Raw genomic sequence first — 27,496 nt, 5'->3', positions numbered from 1 at the left:
AGAATAGAGTATGGATTAGAGTGGACTTACTGATATTCTATTCATGAACTATTGTGATTAGTAATCAAAGAAAATGTAGCATTGATTTGGAGAAAGTGGCCATGGTAGCTGCTGAGGGTGAGGAATGGGAAGAAGAGACGTGATGTGGGGGCATTTTCAGGACTTGGAGCTGTCCTGAGTGGTACTGCAGGGACAGTTACCGGACATTGTATGTCCTCCCATGGCCCACTGGGTGGACTGGGGGAGAGTGTAAACTATAATGTGGACCATTGACCATGTGATGCTTCAGTGCTCAGAGATGTATTCACCAAGCGCAATGAATGTCCCATGATGATGGAGGAGGAGGTTGTTGTTATGGGAAGAGGGGGGTGAGGGGGTGGGGGGTATATGGGGACCTCATATATTTTTCAAATAACATTAAAAAAATAAAGACAAAAAAGAAAGAAAGTAAAAAAAAAAAAAGCAAGCCGCAAGAGGGGGAATAAATTAAAAATAAATATAGACACACAGAACGCACAGTGAATGGACACAGAGCAGACAGCAAGCAAGCCACATGGGGCAGGGGGATAAAAAAATTTTTTAAAAGAGAAGCATAGTGGCCTAAAGAATCTTCACTCATTTGGTTGCTATTTATTGTACACCTACTATGTGCGAGGTGCTAGTAATACAGCCGTGATGAGAATGGACAGGGCCCTGCCTTCCTGGAACTTGCAGTCCATTGGACAGTGAGGCAAGAGGTCAGGTCATATTTTACTGTGGTGTGAAGGTGCCCTGGTGGTGGAAATCAAGGTGTGCGGGTTCCTTTACGAAGAGTGTTCACCGAGCCTGAAGGAGGGCGGAAGTCAGGGAAGGCTGTCCAGAGGAAGTGGCATCTTGAAATTGGGACATGAAGGATGCATTGTGTACCAAAGAGGAGGGGGGTAGAGCATTCAACTCCAGGTTCCAGAACTTGAAGGCCAAACAAAATTGATCATGTTTGGATAATCGAGCATGAGGCAGGAAGAGTGAGAATGAAGGAGGATCAACTAAGGATGTTTGCCCGGATTCTGGCTTGAGCACCTGAGTCATGTGGTGCCATTTACTGAGACGGGGGAGCCCAGGAGAAGTAGATTTGGAGGAAGGTGGTTGACAACAAGTTGAGTTATTAATCCACCACAAACTCTAGAGCCTGAGAATGATTTTTTTTTTCATGTTTTTGATAGATGGCAAAAGCTCGTGACAATTTGAAGAGTTAATTAGCAGCTTTAAAGGATTGTGTTGCTGTAGACTCTTGTGACATCCTCCAAATATACTCAGGCCTCTTTGTTTCTGCCGATGTTATTTTTCATCTGGTAACTATTTCTTAACTTCGATACCTAGCATCATCTTATTGCTTAAAATTTACCAAATTTATGCCTGAAGAATGGGTACCCACGAGTGAAGGGAAGGCTGAGTTTCCATGGACTGTCTCCTGGCATTTCCAGCACTCCTGTACTACCTTCTTAGATTTCCTTGGTCTTGGAAGTTTTTATTCTGATATTGAAGAGACTTGTTTTAAAGCTTGCGTTATTTTTTGAGATGATTAAAGAAAAACATGCCCAGTATGGTTGGGCTGTCTTGGGGCAAGTGTGAATTTTCCGGGGGGCAGGCGTCCTGTGGGGAAAATTGCTGCCTGGTGAACCCTGTCATCTGACGGGCCCATCGCCCTGAGCATATGGAGAGCAAATGTGATTTTTGGGTTAAGGGAGCAGACAGCTCTCTTCACCAGCAGCCCGAGATGCTGCTTTCCCTCCTGCCCCTTTGAAGGCCTGAAATACCACGGGTGAGCTTTGTAAATTATTCTTTAATGGTAAAGCAGCCCAGCCACAAGGGAACCATCCAAGTTCACAGATCTTCCTTTTGTTTTCGGCAGGAATTTAGATAATGGGCTGTGTGCAATGTAAGGATAAAGAAGCAACAAAACTGACGGAGGAGCGGGACGGCAGCCTGACGCAGAGCTCCGGGTACCGCTATGGCACAGACCCCACTCCGCAGCACTACCCCAGCTTCGGCGTGACCTCCATCCCGAACTACAACAACTTCCACGCGGCCGGGGGCCAGGGACTCACCGTCTTTGGGGGTGTGAACTCTTCGTCTCATACTGGGACCTTGCGGACAAGAGGAGGAACAGGTAAGCCCTGAGGGTGGGGACTTGAACCCCCGTGCCGCAGTCAGCTCCTTTTGTCCTATCTCCACCTATCCCCATAGAAAAGCCAGCGCTCGATGTACACATCCAGGGGCTGGCTGCAGGGGTGCAGGGTGAGGGGGTCTCTGGTTGCTGCCCTTTGGGAATTCTGCGTGGGTTACGGAGACACAGTGTTCTCCTGGGGCGCCGTAGGCCAGTGGCTCTCAGCTCCGGCTGGTTGGTTCAGAAGAACTCAGGCAGGTTTTCCAAAATACAGAAGCCTGCCCCCAACACCCCCGCCCCCAGATCAGTTCACTCTGAAGCTCCAGTATGGGTGTATTTCAAGTTCCCCGATATGAATGTTCCTTAGTCAACATGATGCATTAATATCTGGGGATATTAAGAACTGCTTTAAGGGAGTAGTACCTCCTCCCTCATCTGTCTCATCCTCAGCCTGCCTCTCACTTGGCAGCATTCTTTCTCTGCCTTTCGTATTCACTGAGTCTCTCTCATCTCCCCATCAGCTTCCATATGACTCAGATTATCAGCCCTCAAACATTTTCATGTCTTAATATATTTTCACATCTATGCTTAGCTACCCTTAAAAGACTTTTCTCTTTTTTATTTTCAAGTTCTCTCCTCTTTCACCCTGCAAGGCTATGTTTACTGCCATGTGTATTTGCTGACTTAGCTAATACTTTGAAACTATCCGGCGTATATTCTCAGACATATGTTTTCCGAAATATTTGTAAGTTGAACCATATTTGACTAGATACGTGACATTATTTGTTCCAAAATTGTGTTTATTACAAAAGTTTAAAAGAATGTAGCATCAGCCGATACACACTACACTCGTCTGGGAGCAGATGTCCTATATAATGACCCATTGGGCCTCTTTATCTGGGTTGTTGGCTCTGCTGAGACATTAGCAGGAATTTTCCTCCCTCTGCACTCAACACATGGCAGTGTAGTTCTATCAAAGTGACTTGACCCAGAGCCTTTGGACATTAGCATCTTCTTTTCAGCTAGGGCATCACACTCTGCCAAGTAGAGAAAACATTTATGTTCATCTCTCGGTTATGGTGGCCCTGGCTTTCCCTTTAACCCAGACATTATGTGGGTGAATGAATGAATGCTATATCCACTGACCCATTCTTCCTGCCTTCCTAGAAGGCACCTGGAATGGAGGGAAGAGGGAGAGAGGCAGACAAGCCGTCGAGGGCAATCTGTCTCTTGAAGATACAGGAGAAAAAAGGAGCCAAAAGGTATTCAGCAACCCCTCTCCCCCTCCCAGCCCCTACTATGAGAAGCCTGAGTTCCCTGCCAGCCCAGAGGCTTTATTCTGCTGAGACAAGCATCGCCCTTGTTCATTCATTCATGAATGCTAGAGCCAGATCCCAGGTAGGCAGATGTCAGTCATTCAAGTCAGCAAAGAGGGTGGTTTGCCTTGCACTTCCGCAGGTAGGAGTGATGTGAGTCTAAGAGGCCTTGTAAAATTTGAAAGTTAAAACACAATACCCCCAAATGTTGGAGGGTTCTTCTACCTTGTATGATTTGGCTTCATCTCTGTGTATGTTTTCTCTGCTTTCAGTTCTTTAAGGCCAGCAACAGTGTCTTTGTTCCTCTTGAACCCCTGTTGGTTCACCCTTCAGTCCCTGGCACAGGAAAACATCCTCTGAGAACTCATCAGACATGCAAGGAGGAGTGGGAGTGGGGGTCTTCAGGATCCTTGTGTTGCACACAGTGGGGCTGTCTTGGGCTTGTTTTTCATTATGTAATGAAGGAAATGTGTTAATAGAGCGTTAAATGAAAATAGGCGAGACCTTGCAGGTTCCTATGTTTTTTGTATTAATATAAAATATAACCTGGACTCCCGGGTGGAAGAGAATATGTCTCAAGTTGATGGTATGTATCATTGCTGCCCTTTGGTTTAGGACATGATATTAATAGCCATCTCTTCCCCAAGACTCATTCAAAGGTGTATGGAGAGAAGTCCCTCAGTTTCAGGTTTTAGTCAGATCAGATAATGCTTCCCTTACAAAGACCAAGGCACAAATAAAACTCTGTGTCACTGGTTTTCACACATGAATTACAATACTACATCATGTTATCTATCAGTGCTAACTAAATGTAGATTTTGAGAATTTAATTTCTTGGAACTACGTTCCCCTTCTGTAATAATGTCTCTTCTTTTGCTTTTATTTTGTCAGGAGTGACCTTGTTTGTGGCCCTTTATGACTATGACGCACGGACAGAAGATGATCTGAGTTTTCACAAAGGGGAAAAATTTCAAATATTGAACAGCTCGTAAGTTTGAAAAGGGTGGGGGAAGGCCTGCGTGCTTTTCAGCTTGGGAAAGGACCCTTGTGTTGTCAGTCCGTGCCTTTTCTGTAACATAAAATGCTAAAAGAACATTTGCTAAATTTGGTCATTCACAGCTTTATTATTAGAGAAAAGAAGAGCCAGTGACCCAATGCAATTTTTTTTTTTTCTCTCCCCTTCCCTCCCTCCTCTGTTGTCTGCTCTCTTGTGTCCATTCACTGTGTTCTCTGTGTCCACTTGCATTCTTGGTGACCAGGAATCTGTGTCTCTTTTTGTTGTGTCATCTTCCTGCGTCAGCTTGTGTGTACAGCACCACTCCTGGGCGGGCTGTGCTTTTTTCGCATGGGGCAGCTCTCCTTGCAGGGTGCACTCCTTGTGCATGGGGCTCCCCTACACGGGGGACACCCCTGCATGGCATGGCACTCCTTGCGCAGCAGCACCACACCAGTGCAGTATTTTATGACACTGTATGTACTGGGAGCTTTTTGGTGTCCAGAAACAATGTTTTTTTGTTTTTGTTTTTAAAGTTTGTAAAGCATTAGCATCCCTCTCTACAGATCTACAGTGGAGAAAGGGCTGCCAAAGGGCTGCCAATGCAAAGTACCAGAAATGTGTCGGCTTTTATAAAGGGGATTTATTTGGGGTAAAAGCTTATCATTGCAAGGCTGTGAAAAGTCCAGATCAGGCCCTATGAGAGGTGCTTTCTCACCAACGTCAGCTCTTGTTGCTTCTTTTGTCCAGGAACATGGCAAAGCAGGATGGCTACCTATCTCTGCCAAGGTCTCAGCCTTCCCCTCCAGGCTCACTGTCTACTTTTGAGCTTCTCTGTGGGTCCAGCCTCTTTGAACCTCTTGGAAGCTTCTGTTTCCCTGCAGTCCTCTCTCTCACATTGCAGAATCAAATATGCCAGTTCCCTTTCCCTCTGTCTGTCTCTATGTGTTTCCATTTGTATCCGACCTGGCAAGGGGATGGATATTCAACCTGAGTCACTGACATAGTCCAATCAAAAGCCCTAAATCCATTTTATCAAGTAATCTAATCAGAGGCCCCTCAGCTGAATTTCATGCAATCAAAGGGTAACTCACCCAGAGGAATAGATTAGTTTACAAACATAATCTTTCTCTTTTTGAGATTCATAAAATAATTTTCAACTGCCACATACAATTTCAGAAGATTAGCACCAAACTTGACTATTCACACAATATACTCTGCCTGGAGATTTTCTTCACATTTCAGATGTTGCCCTGGTTAAGCCCTTATAAAACCGGCAACAAATTCCTCTGTGTTCAGTACTCCTGAACATTCTGTTTGGCCAAGTTCTAAGGAGGTATTTCCCCATAATGGCAATTTGCATTTGACTGAAATTTTCGTGAGGTGGAAGGAGATTGCCTTCAATGTGCCCATTTTAAATGTGGCCTGGGAAGCAACAATTAAACAGGCAGTCGGGAAATGTCAACAGTGGGAATCCCTCGCTTTCCAAATCTATCAGCACCTCCATCAGGAAGATTAACTATGGGTCAGATTTTCCAATGATTTTCAAATATTGCCTGTGTTAGTTTGAGGCAGTGTGCGTGGGTGAGGGCGCTCCAGAAAAATCTGAATTCTGAAGAAAATGGTGGGGCCTCCTCCCCACCTCTCAAGTTTTCCTTGTGAGCCCTCCCTCTGGCTGTTGGGAAAGAATGCCACCTGGGGGCTGAGAGCAGAGCGGGAGGTTGCCCTCTACAGCCAAGTCTGCATTACTGTCTCCTCTGCTCTCTGAGCAAACTGGATTTCACAGTGGCAGGACTTTAGAGGCCTGCTCTTCAGCTTTGCCAAGAGGCCGAGCAAGAGGTGGCAGAGTGCGCCCTGCTCACGCCGCACACCCAGGGAAGAGAAGTGGTTATTGTAACAGGAAACTCCCCCCAGCGAGCCATGAAAACTGCCTCCTTGGAAAGTCCTCCCATTCCCTGGGATGCTTCCCACCCCACCTCCACTCTCAGACCCATCCACTGGGAATACACCACCTTTCAACAGCAAGAACCGAACTCCTCCCGTAAGGGGTCAATAAGGGTCAATAGCTTTCTTCTAAGCATCAGAAGACAGTGTCTGCATAGCCACAGGGTTTTTTAAAAAATTATGATTATCATCATTTTAGGGTGTGGGTGGGGTATTTTTAAACTTTTTATTGAAATACAGAAAAGCACAGGTATCAAATGTTGCCGACTTGTCACAAGCTGAGCACACCTGTGCAACCAGCCCCCAGCTCAAGAAGCAGAACATCACCTGCCCACCCCCCAGCCCTCCTCATGTAGCCACAGGAATTTTTTTAAAATAGTGAACAGCTGCCATTTATTGAAGGCTCATCATGTGCCAGCCATGCGCTAAGTTATAAATGTTCTCATTTCTTCTTTGCAACAGCTGTATGAAGTGTGTATCATAGTTGTCATTTTACACATGCCATGCCAGAGGCTCAGGTGAGGGAACCGCTCAATGCGCAGAGCTGGCAGGCGGGAGCCCAGGCCGAGATGTAGAATCCTGGGCACAGCAGCAGGTTTGGCCTTGCAAAGGCCAAGCTACCCCCACCAAAGGGGACTGAGCTGGGAGGTGGGGAAGGAGGGAATTTGGCTTGGAGCTCTTCTGATTTATGATTCCTTTTGTTAATACTCAGCTGTAAGCTTCTCTCATTGTTTGGTTCTGGAATGCTTCTTGTCAGTCTACTAACTCTGAATTCTGAAATACATCGCACTGCCACTTCCTGTTTTATGCAGTATTTCCTAAATGCCAAGGTCGGATAGAAATTTGAAAAACATTTGTAAACTCTGAAAAGTAAGAACTAAGGAGCATGGGAAGTAGCAACCACGGCCATTCGTCTGTAGTTTTCTCCACACTGCAGGTGTGGCTCTGCCATCGGGTTCTAGGGCTCCAGGAAGACCAGCCTTTGCCAAGCCAAGTCCAGGACTTCCTCCTTTGCTAGCCTGGATAGGAACAGCACTGTCATCAAATCTAAATTATGGAGAAACATTGGAGGAAAATCTAAGCCATCTCAGTCTCTATGCTGTGATCTGCTTGTGTGGCCTTTGATGTTCACAGAGGGCCTTGAGCCTCACCCTGTTCTCTTAGAGGAAAATAGTGCCAAGGGTTATTTTGCTTAATGTTCTTTCCTCCCTGTCGGTGGAATTCTTCATCCTATGTGCCAGTGAAATGCCTTTTACAAGGTTATAGGGGGAAAAAATAAGGTTTTGTAACAAACACAATCTCCTGAAGTCAAGGGTAATAACTGGAAAGAGAAAACCATGAAGGGAAAACAAAGCAATAGTAAGGAACCAGATGGCCTGGTCTCCTTCCCCTCCCCCAACCTCTCCCAGCCTCTGGTGCTGGTGCTGGTGCTGGTGCTGAGAGGGCGGGAGGGGGGCCCTGTGCCGCCTGGGGCAGCTGCCACACCTCCCAGCCCTGGATCCTTGGGGAGGAGGAAGCAGGGGCTGGTGCTTGTGTTTTGAAGTGCAGCAGCCCCCGGGTGCCCAAGAGTGAGTGGCAGGGTGGCAAGCAAGCAGGGAGTGGGGCGTGCAGGTGCCCAGGCCCTATTGTAAGTGCTCAAGATAGTCTGTTTGGGCATTATTCAGCTTGACCCCATTGTGTGAAGCATTTCCGTTCATCCATTCTGTTCCATTTTCACATCTTGTGGCTAGTGATTTGCCGCCTAGAAACAATGACTCTTAAAAGAGCAGAAATGTTTTACCCAGAGCGCAGACCTTGTCACTGCCTAGAGAGTGACTCCTTCAAAGCTGCTTTCATCCGGCTAAGAAGTACTGGTTTGGAACCCCACCCAAACATTTGGTAAAATTGTTATGGACGTGCTCTCTGAAAGTAAGATGGACACTGGCCAAATGTAGAAAGAATCCAGCATTTACAGTAAAAATGCTCTGTGGGCAGAGGCCCCTTCCGGGCTCCATCTGGGCTTCCGAGACCCCCCCGGCTCCTGGGATCACCAGCCCCATGCGCAGTTTTAGGGATTGGGGGCATAGAGGATTTAAGGGCAGGTTCTTTTCATAGGTCTTTAAATTAGAGTGGCAGGGGGAACTGTTAGAAAAATCAAAAAGCCATTCTAAACCATAGCCAGGGCCTAAATCATAAATTTGCATCAAAGCAGGTTAATTGTGGTTTTAAAAAAGCTCACTGAACCTCAATTAATGAAATATCTGGACTATAAAAATAGTTTAAAGAAATGCGGCTTTAGTAGTGCTATTTACCTACAATAACTCAAGTGAGGAAATAAAAGATTTTTCTTTTTCCTAATCTGTTCTCTTTTCCTAAATCAACATGAATGATCTGTAAAGAACGTATCATTCTGAAGGTGAATCTGTGTTTCTAGTGTATTGAAAAAGATATTTAATTTGTTCAACAGACTTTTTTGATGGATTATGTGAGTCTGTACCAGCCTCTCGGGACATAACACGTGAGGTTTACTACATAATACATTGAGTCCTTGTCACCTCATGTCTCCTTTGCTGGAGAAAGTGACCTCAGCTGGCCTAGAAAAAGAGAAATCACATATTTTATCTTTCTCATGAGTAACTAAAAACCCTTGTGAGATTAATGGGGTCACTTACTATATAGTCATGAATTCTTGATACATGACTTTAGAATGAGCTGACAGTTGGATTCTAATCTGTTCTAAACTATTTAGGTGCCTAGACCAAAATGAAATAGTAAAAGCTGGATTTGAATTGGAAATTACCTCATTAATGCCAATTCACCTGAATAAAACTTGGTTTTTCGCAGCCTGCAGCAAAATATGTTGGCTCCCTGCCCCAAATGGCATTCCCCTGTTCTTTAAACTTGATGCTAACCTTTCTTTTTCTTAATTTAAATAAATTAGAATGAACTTGATGAGGGTTATCTTGCATTAAAAAATAATCCTCTGTTACAAACACTTAATTTTTTTCCTCACCGTTTTGGAGCATGTCCGGGGCGGGGGGGGGGGGGGTGTGTGTGTATGTGTGTGTATGTATGTGTGTGAGTGTGAGAAAGGAGAGCTTGCCAGTGAAGGGGAGTTGGAGAGGAGAGGGTGTGTGCTGGGTATTGCTATTTTAGATGATGAAATGTCTCCATCTAGTGGCATTTCTTACCAGTAGACGTTGTTACCATATTAAAGTGAAGATCGTGTCTCCAAAGCCATTTCCCTCACACAGGCAGTGTTTAAATGGGGAAGGGAGACTTCCACGTATATACCTCGATGATACACCTACAACTGTGTGTGTTTCTTTTACAGAGCATAGACGTAAGACCCGTGCTAACCTGTTATTATATTAACGTTTTATTTCATGAAGTCTGAACCTGAAAGGATATGATAGGGGAGTAGCAATATAGTTGCCACATAGCTGGGAATAAGGAACTAACCCCAAATTTGGTGGTGGATCCAGAGGTGTTCATTTCATGAGTCATGTACAGACACACACATGCATCATATATGTGTATATTCTTTTATATGTATAATATAGTTCATAATAAAAATCTGAACATGAACTAAATGTAAGGATTTTCTGGATATAAGAACAATTCTTCCTTTTGGTTGATTTATGTTTAAATTCGTTTAATGGGTGAAAAATGAGAACTTGAGAAACTAATTAAAACAGAAGTTTAAAAGAAAAAAACCCCTTGGCAGCACCCCTGTTTTCTTGTGGGCTATTCTGTGTTACTTGTTCAGAGTGCGCTTTCCCACATCCTCACCTGTAACCCATGTTGGCTCGTCACCATTTGCTCCACTGCTTTATAAAATTCCACTTGGACTCATGCATTGCTCGCCTCTCTCAGAGAGCCCGTCTTTAGAGAATGGGACTCTGGAGCGAGGCCCGAGTTTAATGCTGAGGCTGGTTATTCTCCACCTAATTAAATCAGTCTGGGGAGGACCTTTACCAGGGCTGAAAGCCAATACGTTTTCTTCCCTGGCCGAGAGCTTTGACAGAAAGCCCAGCCAGAAAGTGATTTTTAAAAAGAAGAAAGAAAAGGTCGGTGGTTTCTCATGCTGCTTCCAAGGACCCAGAAAAAGAGGGAGAGAGTGCGCAGGTGATCAGGTGGTGTCTTCAGCCAGGTGATCAGAAGTCTGAGAGAGCTCCATTTGCTGGAGGGCAATTGTGTCCTCCCCTTGCCCTCCCCCTTCTGCCCCCAGGCTGGTGGAGGGTGCTGGGGATACTCAGTAGATGTCAGAGTTAAAAGCCCCAGATGATCTACTAATGCTTGTTGACAGGGAAAGCACACATTCCATCCCTGCTCTTTGTCACACATAAAACCCTGTGAATCTGTGCCTGTGAACTTTAACCATTTAATTGACTAATTTGTTACAAGCTGAGAGGAATGCTGTAAGCCCCCCCTTTCATGTCCATCCACCCACAGCTCTGGGAGCTGTACAGATTGAGACCTTATATTATTTCATGGGGCATTTAGCAAAATGTACATAGTAGTGTGACAGAACTATACCCACCCATCAGACTCAACTCAGTGCAATAAATATATCCACAGGTTGAAAATGTCTGTGGAAGGCTAAACCTATCGTAGTCTGCAGAAAGGTCGCATCTTTCCCTTTCCTAGACAGCAAGTCAGGCAGGTATTCAGAATATGCTTTCATCCCTTCCTGGGACTCCCAGCAGGCTTCCTTCTTGGATGATCTGCATGGATAGTGTTTCTCCTCCCCAGGCCAGGACCCCTTCCCCCTGTCCAAACTGGGGACACCTTCCAAGCATAGAGCTCCCACCCTTCAGAAAAGTGCCCTCTCATGACTAGGGATCCACGATCTTAATTCCCAAATAAGGCAAGGAAGAAAGCCAGGTTCAACTCGTGACTTACCCAGATTGGAAACCCGCTGCCCTTCTCTGGAGGTTATGTCGGAGTTTAGAGAACAGGAGCTGAGGCTGGGAAAATCAGGGAGTAGAATGACAAGGAGGCAGCCCTCTACAGTTTATGTATTAAACCTGTGACTGCAAAATATTGAACCGGGCAACTAACTTTCTCTCTTTTTTCTCTGCAGGGAAGGAGATTGGTGGGAAGCACGCTCCTTGACAACTGGAGAGACAGGTTACATTCCCAGCAATTATGTGGCTCCAGTTGACTCTATCCAGGCAGAAGAGTATGTTTTGTTTTATTGTTTTTCACTAAACTATTTGCTTCTAAAAGTCAGTTGCTGAAACAACATGCCATTTACAGGGGAGCAGATGTAGGTCAGTGGTTGAGCCCTCCTTCCCATGTCCAAAGTCCTGGGTTCGATCCCCACTGGCTCCTAAGAAAAAATGCCATTAACATTATGCAGGGGGAGAATAAATTCATTAGCGTGATTAAGGGTTGAACAAATATGGTAATACTGTTTCCCAGGCTTTATGCCTTGTTGTTTTGTTTTTACCATATCTCCTTAATACATGCAATATTATTAACTTAATGCCGTTCTTTTTTTTAAAACTTCACTTTATTTTGAAAGTTAAGTTTATATCAGCCCCCTAAATGAAAACCCAATGTTACTTGCCATAGGTAGGAAACATGAAAACATGGTGGACTTCTAGCTAGCATTTATTATCACCAATCTACATTTCTAACCCTTCAGTCTGCTCTCTGTTAGATCAAGCTGAGATGTTTCTTATTGATGTAATCAGAAGTATTAAAAAAGCACTGAAAAGACAAAACTTCCTCACTAGTGCCCTGCCCATGCCCCAAGTAAAAGAATCTCTCATACAGCAGGTACTGTGGTGGTATATTTCAAACAGTCTTACCTTCAATTTAGGGTTTCAGTTGATTTCTTTGATAATAAATAATGCCCAGTGGCTATTTGGCCCAAGGGTCCCACTGGCAGCAGTTTAGGTGGGTGGTCACTAGGCCTGGGGGATTCAAGTAGGGAGAAAAAAGAGAGCTCACAACCACTGAGGATTTGAGAATAGGGCACAAACTAGATCTTCTTAAGGAAACACGAAGGAATTAAAGACAAGAGAATGAGCCCGTGGGGATTGGCCAGGGTCTGGAGTCTAATCCTCCTGGGGTTGCTTAAACAAACACATGGCAAAATTAAATATCGGGACTGCTTTTCTTGGCTCCCTTCCTGGCAACGCAAGACCGCTCCCACTGGAGAGGAAAGGCAAGTCGCTGTGTCAGGGAAGAGGCTGGTTCCTGGATTTGGGACATCAGTGCCCCCTTCCTCTCTCTTCGTTCAGAAGAAGGGCCAGCTCGAGAGGCTCTCTGCAGCTCTCCACTGCAGAAGTGCCCGTCAGTCCCCACAGGTGGGGAAAAGGAACGATGGCAGTCCCTTCTAGAATTGCAAAATTTCTCTTGTTTAACTGGGAAGCTACCTGCTATATATTTAAGTTATATTTAGAATGACCCATTTTTTAAATACTTGGTTTTAAGGAAGAAAATATATTTTTAAAATAATGTCTGTTATTTGACATAATGCAATTAATTACCATTTCCTTAAGAATACTACTGCTTGGGTACAATCCATTGTTAGAATGGTTAAGTTCTTACTTCACCACTGTTGGTATTTACACAACATTTTAATTGGACGATTGATACAACCCCAGAAAGTCATTTTTCACAAATAATTGGTATAATTCTCTTTATACCAACTAGTGCTAGGACAGGGGTGGTTGCAATTTGGCACCCTTAAAAGACACCAAGATGTTAAAATGCAGTGTATCGTTTCTTATCGTCAGTGAAGCTGAAATTTCATTTTAGAAATGGAATCCTTTCACAGTTGAATATTCTAAAATTTGTCCTATGAGCAAATTCCACTGGAAGGCCGCAGAATTCTCTCTTGTGTCCTTAGAGCACCTGCTGCTCATTCAGCACCAGTTAACTATCTACCAGACAATGATTAGGGCTTGAGCATGCAGGAAGAAGAGAAAAGGCAAATCACAAAGGTCATGAGGTGTCTTGGTGTGACGCCTCTTCAGGTGGCCCAAGAGTATCATTACTTTGTTCAAAGAGAATATTAAAGTATCTACAAAGCCAAGGCATCTTTCAGGATATGCTCATTGACTGCACAGATCAAAAGTGCACAGTAACCAGTCCCTGCAGCCGTGCCGAAGAGAAGACATACAGCATATCCCAGTCCAGATGTTTGCCAAATGCCTTGTGTTTATCCAAGTCCCCCACCTATTGGATGAGAAGGAAAAGTAGAAATAAGCATCCAAGGGTAGCAGGAGTCTCAAATTAGAGAGAAGATTTACCTTTTTTCTCCCTGCAGAGTTCTTTTAGATAGAAAGTTCCTGAGAATATCATATATCTTTATTCTTTATCCATTCTGACTGATCTTCTCATAAAATAAAAAAGAAAGGCCTGATTAAGATCTTTATATACACTAAAACTGAGTTTTCTTGTTTCCCAGGAGATGGTAATGGTGCTTAGAAATCAAGAGTTTTCTAGGTGAGCATGGGAAGAGTCTATTGCAGTTTCCATTTTAAAACAAGATCTTAGATATCTTCTTTAGTACACACAGGTAGTGGTTTTATCACAGACCAGGTCCTGGCATCTTTGGAGGGAAAGAAAATAGCCCACAATTCAAATCTGATTTTTTTTTTTAAGGCATGAAAGGGGTGCATTAAAGGTAGAGTCAGGAATAGGTTGAAAGGAAACTGGATGAACTAGGAAAAAATAGATAGGAAAAGGCTATGGACAAAATCAGAAGTGGTTTAATGGCTTAAAAAAGCCAACCCTATTCATTTTTTTAAATGATTGCTACAAAATCTTTCCTTTCCTTGATCTTGTCTGAAGGTGGTACTTTGGAAAACTTGGCCGAAAAGATGCTGAGCGACAGCTTTTGTCCTTTGGAAACCCAAGAGGTACCTTTCTTATCCGTGAGAGTGAGACCACCAAAGGTACGATAATGAGTTGAAGAAGTTGGCTTGTCATTCAAATCTGTGGCTTAGTCGGAGGGGATGAAAGGCTTATCGCTAATGTACAAGGATTTTTAAATGGCACATAGCTTCCCTGCCTAGCCAGTGAAGTCCTGTTTTCAGTTTTCCCTCCAGACTTTAGAACTATAGACAGCTCCAAAGAAACTACAGAGGCTCAAAATCAAGGCATTTCTCCCAACACGGGGGGGGGGGGGAGACCTTCACTCTCTGGCACATGGATGATAGAATTTTCAGAAGTCCATTAGAACTATGATTTTCTGAAACACTTAGATACTCAGGAGCCAATCATACAGGTTATTTTTGCCTTTCTTTTGTGTTTTGCTTTTTTTAAAATAACTGGGAACCTTACTTATTTTCCTATAATTGTTGCCCTTTCCATTATTTAAAAACTCATTAGAGCCCATACAAAGTAGCTAAATGAAAAAATAAGGTGTGGCCTTGTAGCTTGATCTACCTACCAGACACTGGTTATCTGATCCTGTAAAAAGTGTTGTGAAGCAGAAATTTAAAGCTCTCTTCTAGAGAAACAACCCTTAGATTTCTTTGGTACATGCTGTCCTTTTCTTCCATGATGCCCCATGGGTAAAGTAGACAAGGAAAGCAAGCTCAGCCGTGAATCTTTGTGTTTCCCTTCATCTTGCCCAGGGAGAACTAGGTCTATGCCGTTTTAGGCAACACAAGTGTACTGAATAGAGTGTTCTGGAAAAAAAAATCTAGGGAGCTTTATAGTCTCAAGGGTAAAATTATTTTATTGCTAATATCTTCTGACATTTACAGGAGAGCAAGAGGTGTTTTCTTATTATATACTGAGTGGCAATGCTGTGTGTATGTGTGCGTGCACACATGCATTTCTCCCTCTGATAATTATTAATCAGAGTACTCAGTAAATGAGTCCTAAGAACAAATCACTTCTCAAAATGATTGGAGCTGCTAATGCTTTCCGTATTTACCAGGTGCCTATTCACTTTCCATCCGTGATTGGGATGATATGAAAGGAGACCATGTCAAACATTATAAAATTCGCAAACTTGACAATGGTGGATACTATATTACCACCCGGGCCCAGTTTGAAACACTTCAGCAGCTTGTACAGCATTACTCAGGTAACTTTCATTCTAATTTGCTCCTAACCATTTGGGCACTGGAGGGTGGGAGTGCACCCAGAGCAGGAAAGGGGAAAGCTAAGCCACAGCCCTATACAAAGTCACTAGGAAACATTTTTCTTTGCCAGCCCCTAAAGGTAGGGGCTTGGCTGACGAGGTGCTATTGCTGTTGTCCTACTAGTGTTCTCATTAGTTCCATTATGCTCGTCGGTAGATTCTGTCACTTTCCAGCTCCCCGAGAAGAAAGCGATAGGTTAAAATTTAAAGTGGTTCGTCTTTTTATCTTCATCCTAAAAGCCTCTCAAATAACTTTCCCCATTTCCCTGTACTATATAATTCAGAAACCATGAAAGGAAGACAGAGTGGTCTCTGGGAAGGCACTTGAGGGGCACCGCTGCCAGCGCACAGTGTGTTTCTGCACCAGTTTTTTACACTCTCGGCTCTGCTGTACTCATGACCCGATGAATTTCTCATGTTCTACTTTCCCACCCGTACCTCTGCTTCCTAATGAGACTGAGACTTACGTGACCCACAACTATGACATCTCTCTCATCTGTCATGTCAAATTAAACGTTACCAAGTACATCAGTCTCTGTCCTAACATCAAGATGTCATTACTATTTGGTAGTTCTTAGAAGCATACAATTATTAGATGTTTAGGGATGTAATTTGTACATTTTGTTAAAGAATTTGGTTTTATGTGCAAGTCATTAAAATAATTACTTCCTTTCCTAGATTAGAAAGTATATCCTACTTTGTATTATTTACACACGTATGACTATAGATGTAAGCATGCATGTACAGAGACTATCTCCCATTAAGCCCAGCAGTTTTTTTGCTTCACCCATGTATACATTTTGTATTGTTCTGAAGGTCAATGTACATGACTTGGCCTCTACTATTGCTCTATGCACATTCATTTTTAAAAGTACATGTAATTTTTAGCAAAAAAAAAAATTATCTTTTGACAATAAGAAAAATCTTCATGTTGATCTTGAGCTCTAATAGGCAGTTGAAAAAAATAATAGTTGGAATATTGACTAGGATATTGGGTAACTTTAGTTTATTTGGGAGAAATGGAGCAGAATATCTCTCTGAGCATAAGTGATAAATACTCAAAATGACTGCCTTTTGTAGGGATTTTTCGAATGCTGAAATATATTTCATTACAGCGAAACATCAGCAGGGTCCCTAGAGTTTGGGGTCATTTGAAAATATTGTGTTGGAAAGGGCACCTTAATAACATCATAAAGCTAGAAGGAGAGAAAGGATTTGAAGAGCAAAAGCATTTTTTTAATCTAAAAAAAAAAGCAACTCCCATCTTAAATTACATTTGTTTTTATATTGGTTTTCCTCTTCCCACTCTTTCGTAAACAATAAAATGCCTTTGAAATATTGATACATAAATAATTCCTTGCCTAAACATCTTAGAACCTGATTCCATGAAAAAGAAAGGAACAAAAGTTAAGTTACAGCTAGTTCCTGGAGGAAAGGCAATCCTGCATTTGCTTTCCCCTGGCTGGGAGACTTCGGGGCGGGGGGGGGGGGGGGGGCAGGCAGGGGCTACAGAACCTGCCGGCCTCAACCCAGGCTCTGTGCAGCTTTTGTCACTTCCCTGATTCCTCATTCTTATCTTTCCTCACCTGACTAATTTTCAACTTGACCTTTGGACAATTTCTTCTTACCACAATTAGATCCTCAAAAGCATATTTTAAAAAACAGAACAAAACAAAAATCTCCAAATATCCTCTTAAGTGATCACTACTTTTTTCCTTCTTTATTCATAGAGAATAAGTTTCTTTCACATCTTTGAGTTTCTGCAAATTTTTGTTTCCATTCTTTCCCCTTTCAAACAAGACTTAAATTATGAATCAGAGACTGTTATAAAGGTTTTAAAAATATATATATGGGAAACATTTAAAAAGCAGTACAAGAGTATCTGAGTAGCAGAATAATCAGTCAGAATGCCAAAGGAATCGCTAGAGAAACGTGACCTCTTTTTCCCCTGCCAGGTATAATCTTCCGCCTTACTAGTTTATAACAATCTAGTGTCCTATAGAGGAATCCTATACTAAAGGAATAATTTTAAATACATTCATAGCAAAGAGATCCCCAATTCCCTAGGTAATCTAGATATTAGAGGAGGGGAAAGGCAGTCATGCTGACATTCTGTAGTCTAAATGTGCCTTTTGAAATCAATGGGAGTATTTTCAGAATTCCAGAAGGCATGTTATTAAATAGAACAATGGGCTAAAAATGTTTTTCTTACTTGGTGAGTACAGAAACCCAAACAGACAGTGTCTAACAGAGAGAGACTATAATATATCTGGGGGATAGACTAGTCTATATTTTAAATGTCTCCTATTCTACCTCAAATAAATATGTTTAATGTGTGGTGTCTAACGTTGCAAGATGTGTGTTCTCTGCTGACGCAGCACTATTCGGAGTAATGCTCTGTGCTGGCTGGTGCGGGTCCGTGTACCTGTCAGTGTTTTGTTTCATGTGTTCTGCTCTTCTCTCTCCTTCTCCCGCTGCTGCCTCCGTCCCCTCCGTCAGAGAGAGCCGCAGGTCTCTGCTGCCGCCTAGTAGTTCCCTGTCACAAAGGGATGCCAAGGCTTACCGATCTGTCTGTCAAAACCAAAGATGTCTGGGAAATCCCTCGAGAATCCCTGCAGTTGATCAAGAGACTGGGAAATGGGCAGTTTGGGGAAGTATGGATGGGTATGCTGAGACTCAATTATTATTCTATTATTAGCTTCCTCATTTGGGAAATCCCAAATGTCAAAGATGGAAGGTGAAAATAAAGACTTTATGACCAGGAAAAGAGTTTGAATTACTAATAGTGGGGAATAATGATTTTGATTTTGATTTTGGAACTCTGGAATTTCTAGAAAAAAGAGAGTAAGAGGTCAAGATTGACAAATGCTCAAATTGTACTGTTACATGAGCCTCAATTCATAAGCCAGTAAACGGTACAAGGAAAGTCCCAGCCTGCATAAAATGGTTTTCCCTTCTTTTCAGATTGATAAACACAATGTCTTTCGAATGGTCAAGTCACCTTCCATCTTTCCTAGAGCATGCATGATTATGGATTATAAGGACTGTGTATTTTCTTTATTAATTCCCTTTCCTGTAGAGAAAGCTGATGGTTTGTGTTTTAACTTAACTGTGATTCCATCGAGTTGTACCCCACAAACTTCTGGATTGGCTAAAGATGCTTGGGAAGTTACACGTGACTCGTTGTTTCTGGAGAAGAAGCTGGGTCAGGGGTGTTTCGCTGAAGTGTGGCTTGGTAAGGCAGAGGGCACATTTTGTTTTGGCTGCATCTTAGAGCCAATTAAAAGGATGGTCTTGAACAAAAACACACCATTCTCCATACACAGCCATTTGGACTGAGACATTTAACCTGGATAGCTCGGTTGGCACAGGCCATCCAGGTTTTCAGATACCGTGATTCCTTGCTGTGCTCTTCCATCCTACTTCATGTGGTGAATTAAAGCACCCACAGAATAGGAAACCAGTACAGTGTGAATCTGGTGTTTCCTCTTCCTAAGAGACAGAAAGGTAAGGTACTGCACCTGGGCTACTGAAGGGAAGGCCCGTGGGCTCTTTGCCCAGTGGGCCTGGGTTGGAATGTTTACCAGCTGATTATCCATGGGTAAGTGGCTTATTAACCTCTTTGAGCCTCAGTTGCCTCATCTGTAAAATTGGAATGATTCCTCCTTCATAGGATTGTTTTGAAGATTACATGGGACAATTGGTTTAAACTACCTTGTACCAAATAGGTGCTCACTAGACAACACGCTTCTCCTAATTTAGTTGTCACTCATAAAGCCAACTTGCACTGGCTTTCCCCAGTGCTTTCACAATACCCTTTGGGTCAGCTGGAGCTTTGCTTAAAGACAATCCAAGGGCTTAGGCCCCAACCAAAAACATCTGTCATTAAGAGAATATTTAATTGTGCTGCTTGTGGAATCCCCATTCCAATACAAGCCCATTAAATGCAATATAGACGAGTACCTGTTATAACACGTGGGTGTAGATGTTGGGGTGTGGTTCCTGTTAACAGAGTTAATACATTTAAAACACTCAGAACAGAACATGGAATATAGTGGATGTTATAGAGATTTATGTAAATACATAGACAGAGATACACATACATGCACTCAAACATACCACACACATGTATTAGCTATTATAACTGTTATCATTATTATCCTTTTTCAGAGTCCACCTTTTTGTGTCCATCTCTCTCTGGATTTTAACTCACCTATAATGAATGTGTGTGCAGCCTTCCTCTTCTTCAGCTACCCAATTTAGAGTTAATGATCTGGGACCTAAGGATTTTAGTCAAGTGATACACTCTCAAATAGGGCAGCTGGGTCTGGGATATTCGCAGCAGCTTAGAATTGGTCCCTATAGGAAAATTTATTTTCAAACATTATAATTATCAGTTTTCAGTCTCTACAAATATCGTTAAGATTTTGTTTCCCACTGAACATAAAATGTCATTTTGTGGTAATTTAGAATCAGGGTGCAATGCCCATGTAATTAATGGGGTTTAAATTACAGAGGAAGGGAAGCAGATGTGGCTCAAAGGATTGAGCTTCAACCTACCACATGGTAGGTCCTGGATTTAGTTCCTAGTGCCTCCAGGAGAAGGTGAGCAGGGTAAAGAGCTGGTGTGACAGGATGGTGTGATGGGCCAATGCAGAAGCTGTCACAACAAAGAGACACAAAGAGGAGACACAGCAAAGCAGGGAGCTGAGGTGGCTCAAGTGATTGAGCGCCTCTCTCCCACATGGGAGGTCCCAGATTTGGTTCCTGGTGCCTCCTAGAGAGAGGATGAGCAGACACAGAGAGCACACAGTGAGCACAATGAGGCGTAAGAGATAAATAAAATAAGTCTAAAAAATAAATTTGAAAGGAAGATCTCATATACAAAAATTGCTCATACGCAGCAAAACATCACTTACAAATTGTCAAATTTCCCATTTATGTTTAGTGGTCAAATATTTTAAGAGATTTAAAATGAGCTTTTCTTTAATCCACTTGTTTTTTCATAATTTATATTTTTATAAGTTGCGTGTTGTAATTATGTGAACCATGTTTCTAACGAGGTAACTAGCTGCTCCAATTTTGAGAACTTTTAAATTCAAAAGTTGATTGTATTAAATATAAAAATAAATCGTAATTTAAACCAGCCTTCTTTTTCAAATAGAAAGTAATATAACTTAGCAGATTTTTCCTCTTATAGTTATAATTCAAAGTCACAAAACTAATAGCAGAATACACATAGAACCTAGATTTTTTTAAACTTATTTTTAAAGAAGTTTTAGATTACAGAGAAGTTACATAGAAGATATAGGGAGATTCTCATATATCCCTCCCCCTCCCCCTCTCACATTTTCCTTGTTAATAACATCTTACATCAGTGTGGTACATTTGTTACAAAAATTGATGAACAAATATTGAAGCATTGCGACTAACCATGGTGTATAGTTTACGTTATAGTTTACACTTTGCACCGTACAATTTTATAGGTTTAGACAAAATATATAATGGCCTATTTCTGCCATTGCAAAATCATGCAGAACAATTTCAATGCCCTAAAAATGCCCTATGTTCTCCCTGTTCATCCCTCTCAGATATTTTCAAAAGGGCTAAAAGAGACCTGAAAGATAATCCAGTGCCATTCCTGTATTTTACAGATAAGGTAACTGATGATTATATTAAACCAGACCTTACCTCCAGATCTACTAAGAATTTCTGACAGTTTTAAGTTTAAATATTTCTGTTCCCTCTTAGCTGCTGTATAATTTTTTCAGTCTAGCTGATAGAAGTCGTCTTGTTGTGGCTGACCATCAGTAAACCTGAGGAACTTTTCCTTACTTGGTTGAAGTATTGGCAAGTAGAGCCTGAGCTGCTTGCCAGTGCTTATTAGCATGCTTAACTCAACTCTTAAAAGGACCCAGTCAAGTAGCTTATCCATTACAGACAATTAAAAGTCTATAGGTAATTTCCAAACATTCTCAAGTGTGTCAACGTATGTATTTATTTTTTAATGGCATCCTCCCATAAAACGGAATTTAATCTAATTTTCTCCATGATACTCTGAGGAATGGCTATTAAATGACCAGCTCTTTTCTAACCATTAGACTTTTATCATCGTGCATTATGAAGAAAGGATGGGAGCTTTTGGAATCGTAATTAAATGGCTGAACTAGAAAAGGAGAGTGGTATATATTGTAAAATAAAGGGGAAAAATTAGAAGAATTAGAAACTATCTCATAAGTAAAGTCATTTTCCCCTCTGAAAATACTTGACAGAGTCCTTATGAATTGATTGTCTTTGCTCCACAAGAGCTATTTATTTTTTAACCTAAAATCTAACTATATGCAAATAACTGTTGGTTAAAAACCTTTCTTCTGTCAAAAGAGAATCTTAAGTTTGACTTAATGTTGTGGGATATTTGTAGGTACCTGGAATGGAAACACAAAAGTAGCCATAAAGACTCTCAAACCAGGCACAATGTCCCCTGAATCCTTCCTCGAGGAAGCCCAGATCATGAAGAAACTGAAGCATGACAAGTTGGTCCAGCTCTACGCCGTGGTTTCTGAAGAGCCTATCTACATTGTCACCGAGTATATGAATAAAGGTTGGGTCCCCCTGTGACCTCAGGGGTTATTGCACCAGGAGTGGAATGGAGCTGCCTGCTTGGTTTTTCCCCACTTTCTGCATGAATCAAGTGTTCCCATCAGGAAGCACCAGTTGTGTGCCTATTAATGAAAACATTTTAAAAACACTCCAAATCCTTGCAAACCCCGATATCTTTTGCATGCTACAACATGTCAGGAATTCAAGCTCATCTCCATAATTTAAATAATCATTTTTAATTGGGGGAAGGGGCCAGTAGGGAGGGCTGTGATACTTTGCTGTTATTTTGAATGCAGTAGATTCCTTTTTGCAGGCCAGTTAATAACAGGCATTGGTCTCTAGGCTAACTATGGTTGCCCTCACTTTATTTTTTGCTGTCTTCTTAAACATCAGATGAAGAAATGACATGCTTTTAAAGAACACATTTTTTCTCGTTCATTCTCGTTCTCATCCCTCCCCTGTCCTCTTTCACTCTAATCAAAGCAATATTGCTGGGGATTAGGCCAAAGATCACTTTGTTTTGGAAAAATGATGAGCCAAACAAGAAATAACCTTAAAAGGCAATGTGTTGTACATCAGAGGCCACCACAGTGCTTTTTCTTTTCCACATACTAATATACTGGGACTTTTTTTCCTGGCAGATGGTTTGCCTTTTATATCCAGGGCTATTTGGTAAATAATTTTGCGATTAAAGCTTGAAGAAACATCACCGATGACGATCGTGAGCCCATGGCCTCTGCGAATGATCGTTTCAGCCTTCATGTTAGTTCTGAGCCTCCTTGGGCTGTGCTATAATAATGACTCTGAACTACAGCTGCTGTGCTTCAGATGTCTGATTTAAGACTTGGTTGGTCATTATCCAATTAGGGAGCGCTGTCTGCCCCACCCTGTATTCTTCAGTTGGTCTTTTCATGATGTAAAATATACAAATACTGTAGGCCAGTGGTTCTCAAACTTTACCACATATCAGAATCACATGGAGGGCTTCTTAAAACACAGGTTTCTGGCCCCCACCTCCAGACTTTCTGATTCTGTGGGTCTGGGGCAGGACCCCGAGAAGCTGCAGTTCTAACCAGCTCCCCACTGGGGCTCCTACTGCTGGCCTGGAAACCTCCTTTTGGAACACACCTTCCCACCCCCCACCCCCCCACCCCGGTCTGGGCTGTATTTTCCTGGCCTCACTCCTTTGCAGGACTGCTTTGGGAATGCATTTGAGCAATGTGGATCTTCACAGGTTCCTTTTTATGACATAAAGGGAGATTTAAGCCCTGTTTCTTCTTCTTTTATCAAATTTTTATTATAGTCCTAACAAATGGAGTCAACATTGTTCATTTTAAAAATGTAAAATTGTTGCCTTTCAGTGCATAGATTTTTTTTCTATCCTTTTTTTTTGTATAAACCTTTTCCTTACATTGATGGCAATACATCCAATTACTCTACTTTTTTAAAATATTCTTTATTTTTTATTATTTTTTAAAAGATACTTAGGTTACATAAATATTACATTAAAAATATAAGTAATTCCCACATGCCTACTTCCCAACACCTCCCACATTAACAACATTCTTCATTAGTGTGGTACATTCATTGCAATTGATGAACACATTTTGGAGCATTGCCACTAAGCATGGATTAAAGTTTACATTATACTTTACACTCTCTCCCACACAATTTTGTAAGTTATGACAAAATGTTTAATGACCTGTATCTGGCATTACAATGTCACTCAGGACAATTTCCAAGCCCCAAAAATGCCCCCGTATTACACCTGTTTTTCCTCTCCCTGCCCTCAGAATCTCCAATGGTCACTGCCTCCACATCAATTATATAATTTCTTCCATTGCTAGATCACAGTGAGTCTATAGTAGAATACCAGTAAGTCTACTTTAGTCCATAGTTCATTCCCCAATCCTGAGCATTCTGGGATGGTCATGTCCACTCCACCTCTAATTGAGAGAGTGCTTCAATCCCATAGGACTGGTGGATGGGACTCTCTTGGTTCCTTTTGGTATGATGATTGTCCATCATCACCTCGTTAGTTGTCCTGGGTGAGACCAGGAACTGGAAAGTAGGTGTTGCAACTCCACTGAGATTCAGGGCCCAGCTGGCACATGGTGAGCCCAAAGATTTAAGTCTCTGGGATGTATACCTACCAACTCTAATACTAATTATAGGTTAAATAAACAGAAGAGCCAGGTGTAGGGAAATCACAACTGAATCCAACTCTGTCACAGTGGGGAACATAAAGTTCTAAGTAGGCCCCACTGCCAAGGCGCTTAACACCTGAGCTCTCTGCCCTGACGATAGTGTCTGGATGTCTCCAGAGCCCTCAGGAGCTATTTGGGATAGTATGTACTTTGGCAGTCAATGAGATTCCGCTGAGACGTGCATAAGCGTAACCTCTGGGATGGCCCCCTGACTCACTTTGAAGTCGTTTAGCCATATAAACTCATTTGTCTTTACCTTTTCCCCCTTTTGGTCAAGGTCTTTTTCCAATTGAATTCTAGTTGGTGCTTGGTAGTAATCCCTTGAGGAATTACTTCCAATTACTCTACTTCTAAAGAAAACCAAATACAGCCCTCTGCTGAGAATTTTTATCTTTCAAAGTAAATTGAGATGGTTTTATGTTTTGTTTATAGGAAGCTTACTTGACTTCTTAAAAGATGGAGAAGGAAGAGCTCTGAAATTACCAAATCTTGTGGACATGGCAGCACAGGTAGGCTCTGTGGTACCTGGATCCATGCCTTAGATTTAACGGCGTGTTAGTACATTGCATCACGGTATAAACATGTGCCCTGTTTCCCTGGTTTCTACAGGTTGCTGCAGGAATGGCTTACATTGAGCGCATGAATTACATCCACAGAGATCTGCGATCAGCAAACATCCTGGTGGGGAATGGACTAATATGCAAGATTGCTGACTTTGGATTGGCCCGATTGATCGAAGACAATGAGTACACAGCAAGGCAAGGTGGGTCCTCGAACGATGGCTCGCAATCCCATCCTGAGAACTTACTGCACAGCCTGTCCCCCTCCTTACTTTCCTTCTTCCAGAAAATATCTGAAATGGCATCCCTCAGCCGGTTTTTTTCTCCTTGATCTGGCAGGAATTTGACAGCACTGCAGGTGGGAGCCTATAGTGAGTTCAATAGGTAGATTTGATATTGCTTTTTGGCAAGTGAATGCTGCTGTGTCCTGCTGGCTCTCAACACCCTCCTCACGGCCTCCAGGCCTGGGGTACTTTGCCTTTGGGAAAAAGAGGGCTGTGCAAAGGCAACGGATAAGTGACATTAGAGTTCATCACTTAATCAGTCAAAATCCCAGCAGAAGACAGCAGGTACACTCAGATTGGAGAGTTTACAAAGGTATGGGCAGGGTTTAGAAAGAGCGGCAGAGTGTGGTGCAGTGCCCAGAGCTAGCAGCAGCCGCAGCACAGAGGGGCAGGCACGGTCCCCAGAACTCAGAGCAGGCAGCTGCGCAGAGAGGGCCACCTCTAGTGGAGGGACACAGCGGGCATGGGTCTGGGGAAGTGATTCCCACCTCACTCTTCTGCCTCCTTTGGGACCTGCTAAATCCAGCCAGAACTTGAGGCCAGTGGAGCCCATTGATTCAGTCTTTTGGGTCCAGAGCAGGAGAAGAATGGAGAAAGAATCTCACGGGATGAGGGACGATAACAGTGTAGTCTTCTGAAAAGCTTCTCCTCCCTTAATCATCTCCCTCCACCCCACCCCTTTACAAATCCATAGAAATCAGCCTTTAGATAAAATATATCCCAAACCGCAGCCACTCCAGTGGGGCTGCTTTTCAGGTGCTATAAAAGCACCTAATACCTGAAGAGAATTCCCAGGGGCATTTTCTCTCTTCCTTGCTAGTCACACAGGGGTCACCAGGAAAATGTTGTGAAATTAAGTAGGCACCTCCTGTAGAATATAATGCTTATATCTGGGGGAAGTAATTTTCATTGTTGTTTTTAACCAAAGCTTATTCTTATTCCAAGCGAGGCAGAACACTGACTGGAATATATTACAGGGCAGCGCGTTCTATTAGATTTCATAATAGCAGCCTCTGGGATTTTTTCTCCGTTTTTTTTTTTTAATTCTTTCATTTCCTGCCAATTCTTCCTTCCTTTTATTTGGCTCTGAAAAATGGAAACATTCTCAGCAGTCTCAAGTGATGAGGAAAAATGTTCAGCTAAGACCCTGGCTGGTACTGATTCTGCCCAAATGCTAAATTACATGCCGGTCAGGCAGCTCGGCTGTTTGGATTTTCCCAACACGTGGCAGCGCTTCTCCTGGAGCCAATGCGCACACAGCGAGGAGGCCTGCACACTGCGCACTCACACGCACCGCGGTGCGGCCCAGATGGCGAGCCGTGCCTTTAACCCACGGCAGCCGCCGCTGTGGTTGGCCCCGGTGGTCCAGCCAGAAACACCAACGGGATCTGACGGGATCTGAGGCGGAGTGAGCTGACAGGGTCTGAAGTGCCCCTGGGCCTGGGAACCAGCCCTGAACGTGGGTGCATGCCCGGGGCCCACCCCTCAGATCCCAACCCCTCAGGCGCGGGCGGAGGGTGGGCGCGGTGGTGAGGTGGGAATGGTTGCTTTGGGAAAGGGCTGGAATGGAGTCCACCTTAGGGGTGCGGTGCAGCTTCTTCTACGTGGGAATAGGGTCCCCGTGCTGGAGGGAGTGGCTGGGGATCCGTTTCTCCCCTTTTCCTGTATTTTGGACTCTGCAGAATTTGTGGTTAAAGCTCTAGAACCACCAGAACCACTCGCAGATGCGAAGGTTCCAGGGCTAGAAACCAAAGGAGGCTGGCAGAGGCGGTGCTGCCCAGGCCCGGGTACTTAGTTTGCAGATAGTTCCTGGAGTGGACTCTTACCCTCCGTGGCCCCCGGGGAGGCGTGCAAGGAGCCCGGCCCTGGCTTCGCCCGGCACCCCATGACTGCTCTGAGGGGTCCCGCAGCTGCCGCCCTTCTCCCAGGCCTCGAGGCCCCCCTCCCTGCCCGTTTGCCTGTCTGCCAGCATCCTCATCTCAACCACCGCTGCCTGGACCCCTTTCCAAGGACAGCTTTGTACTGTTTCCTTTAATTTCCAAATAGAGGGGTCCACCCTTCCCCTTGAAAGTTTTTTTCCAATCTCTTCCTTTTCCCAAACATCATCAAACCCATACCCAACACTGGGAGAAGATATGGAAGGACAAGTAGATGAAATCAAGCCCTAAACTAGAGGAAAAAAAAACCGGTAGGACTCCAGGATTCCCAAGGAGAATAAAAGAAATGCTGCCCTGCAAGAACAGAAAGGGAGGGGCTGGGACATTCATAGAAACCTACCAGGTGCCAGGCCTGAGAGGCAAATGTCATGAGAGGGGAGGGAGACCATAGAAACTAGCCTCAGAGGAGTTAAG

The 27,496-nt window shown here is 43.1% G+C and overlaps 1 protein-coding gene across 5 annotated transcripts in view; it reads left to right on the top strand.

Moving 5' to 3' along the window:
- FYN (FYN proto-oncogene, Src family tyrosine kinase) overlaps positions 1-27,496 on the top strand; it is a 224,223-nt gene that overhangs the window by 160,971 nt on the left and 35,756 nt on the right. For 3 of the 5 annotated variants that reach the window (XM_071218631.1, XM_004461227.5, XM_004461228.5), the window contains 9 exons: positions 1,892-2,149; positions 4,354-4,450; positions 11,466-11,564; positions 14,192-14,295; positions 15,288-15,437; positions 17,994-18,158; positions 21,916-22,095; positions 24,734-24,810; positions 24,911-25,064. In XM_071218631.1, the coding sequence (XP_071074732.1) occupies positions 1,903-2,149; positions 4,354-4,450; positions 11,466-11,564; positions 14,192-14,295; positions 15,288-15,437; positions 17,994-18,158; positions 21,916-22,095; positions 24,734-24,810; positions 24,911-25,064 (1,273 nt within the window). In that variant the 5' untranslated portion in view covers positions 1,892-1,902. Of the gene's footprint in view, positions 1-1,207; positions 1,332-1,891; positions 2,150-4,353; positions 4,451-11,465; positions 11,565-14,191; positions 14,296-15,287; positions 15,438-17,993; positions 18,159-18,573; positions 18,730-21,915; positions 22,096-24,733; positions 24,811-24,910; positions 25,065-27,496 lie in introns of those variants that run through there. The other 2 variants (XM_004461229.4, XM_004461231.5) reach the window with 2 other exon arrangements.

The sequence above is a fragment of the Dasypus novemcinctus genome, chromosome 11 (genome assembly GCF_030445035.2).
Source record: "Dasypus novemcinctus isolate mDasNov1 chromosome 11, mDasNov1.1.hap2, whole genome shotgun sequence".
Classification (NCBI taxonomy): Eukaryota; Metazoa; Chordata; class Mammalia; order Cingulata; family Dasypodidae; genus Dasypus; species Dasypus novemcinctus.
The sequence above is the reverse complement of the archived record's forward strand: the minus strand, read 5'-3'. Positions and strand labels throughout refer to the sequence as shown.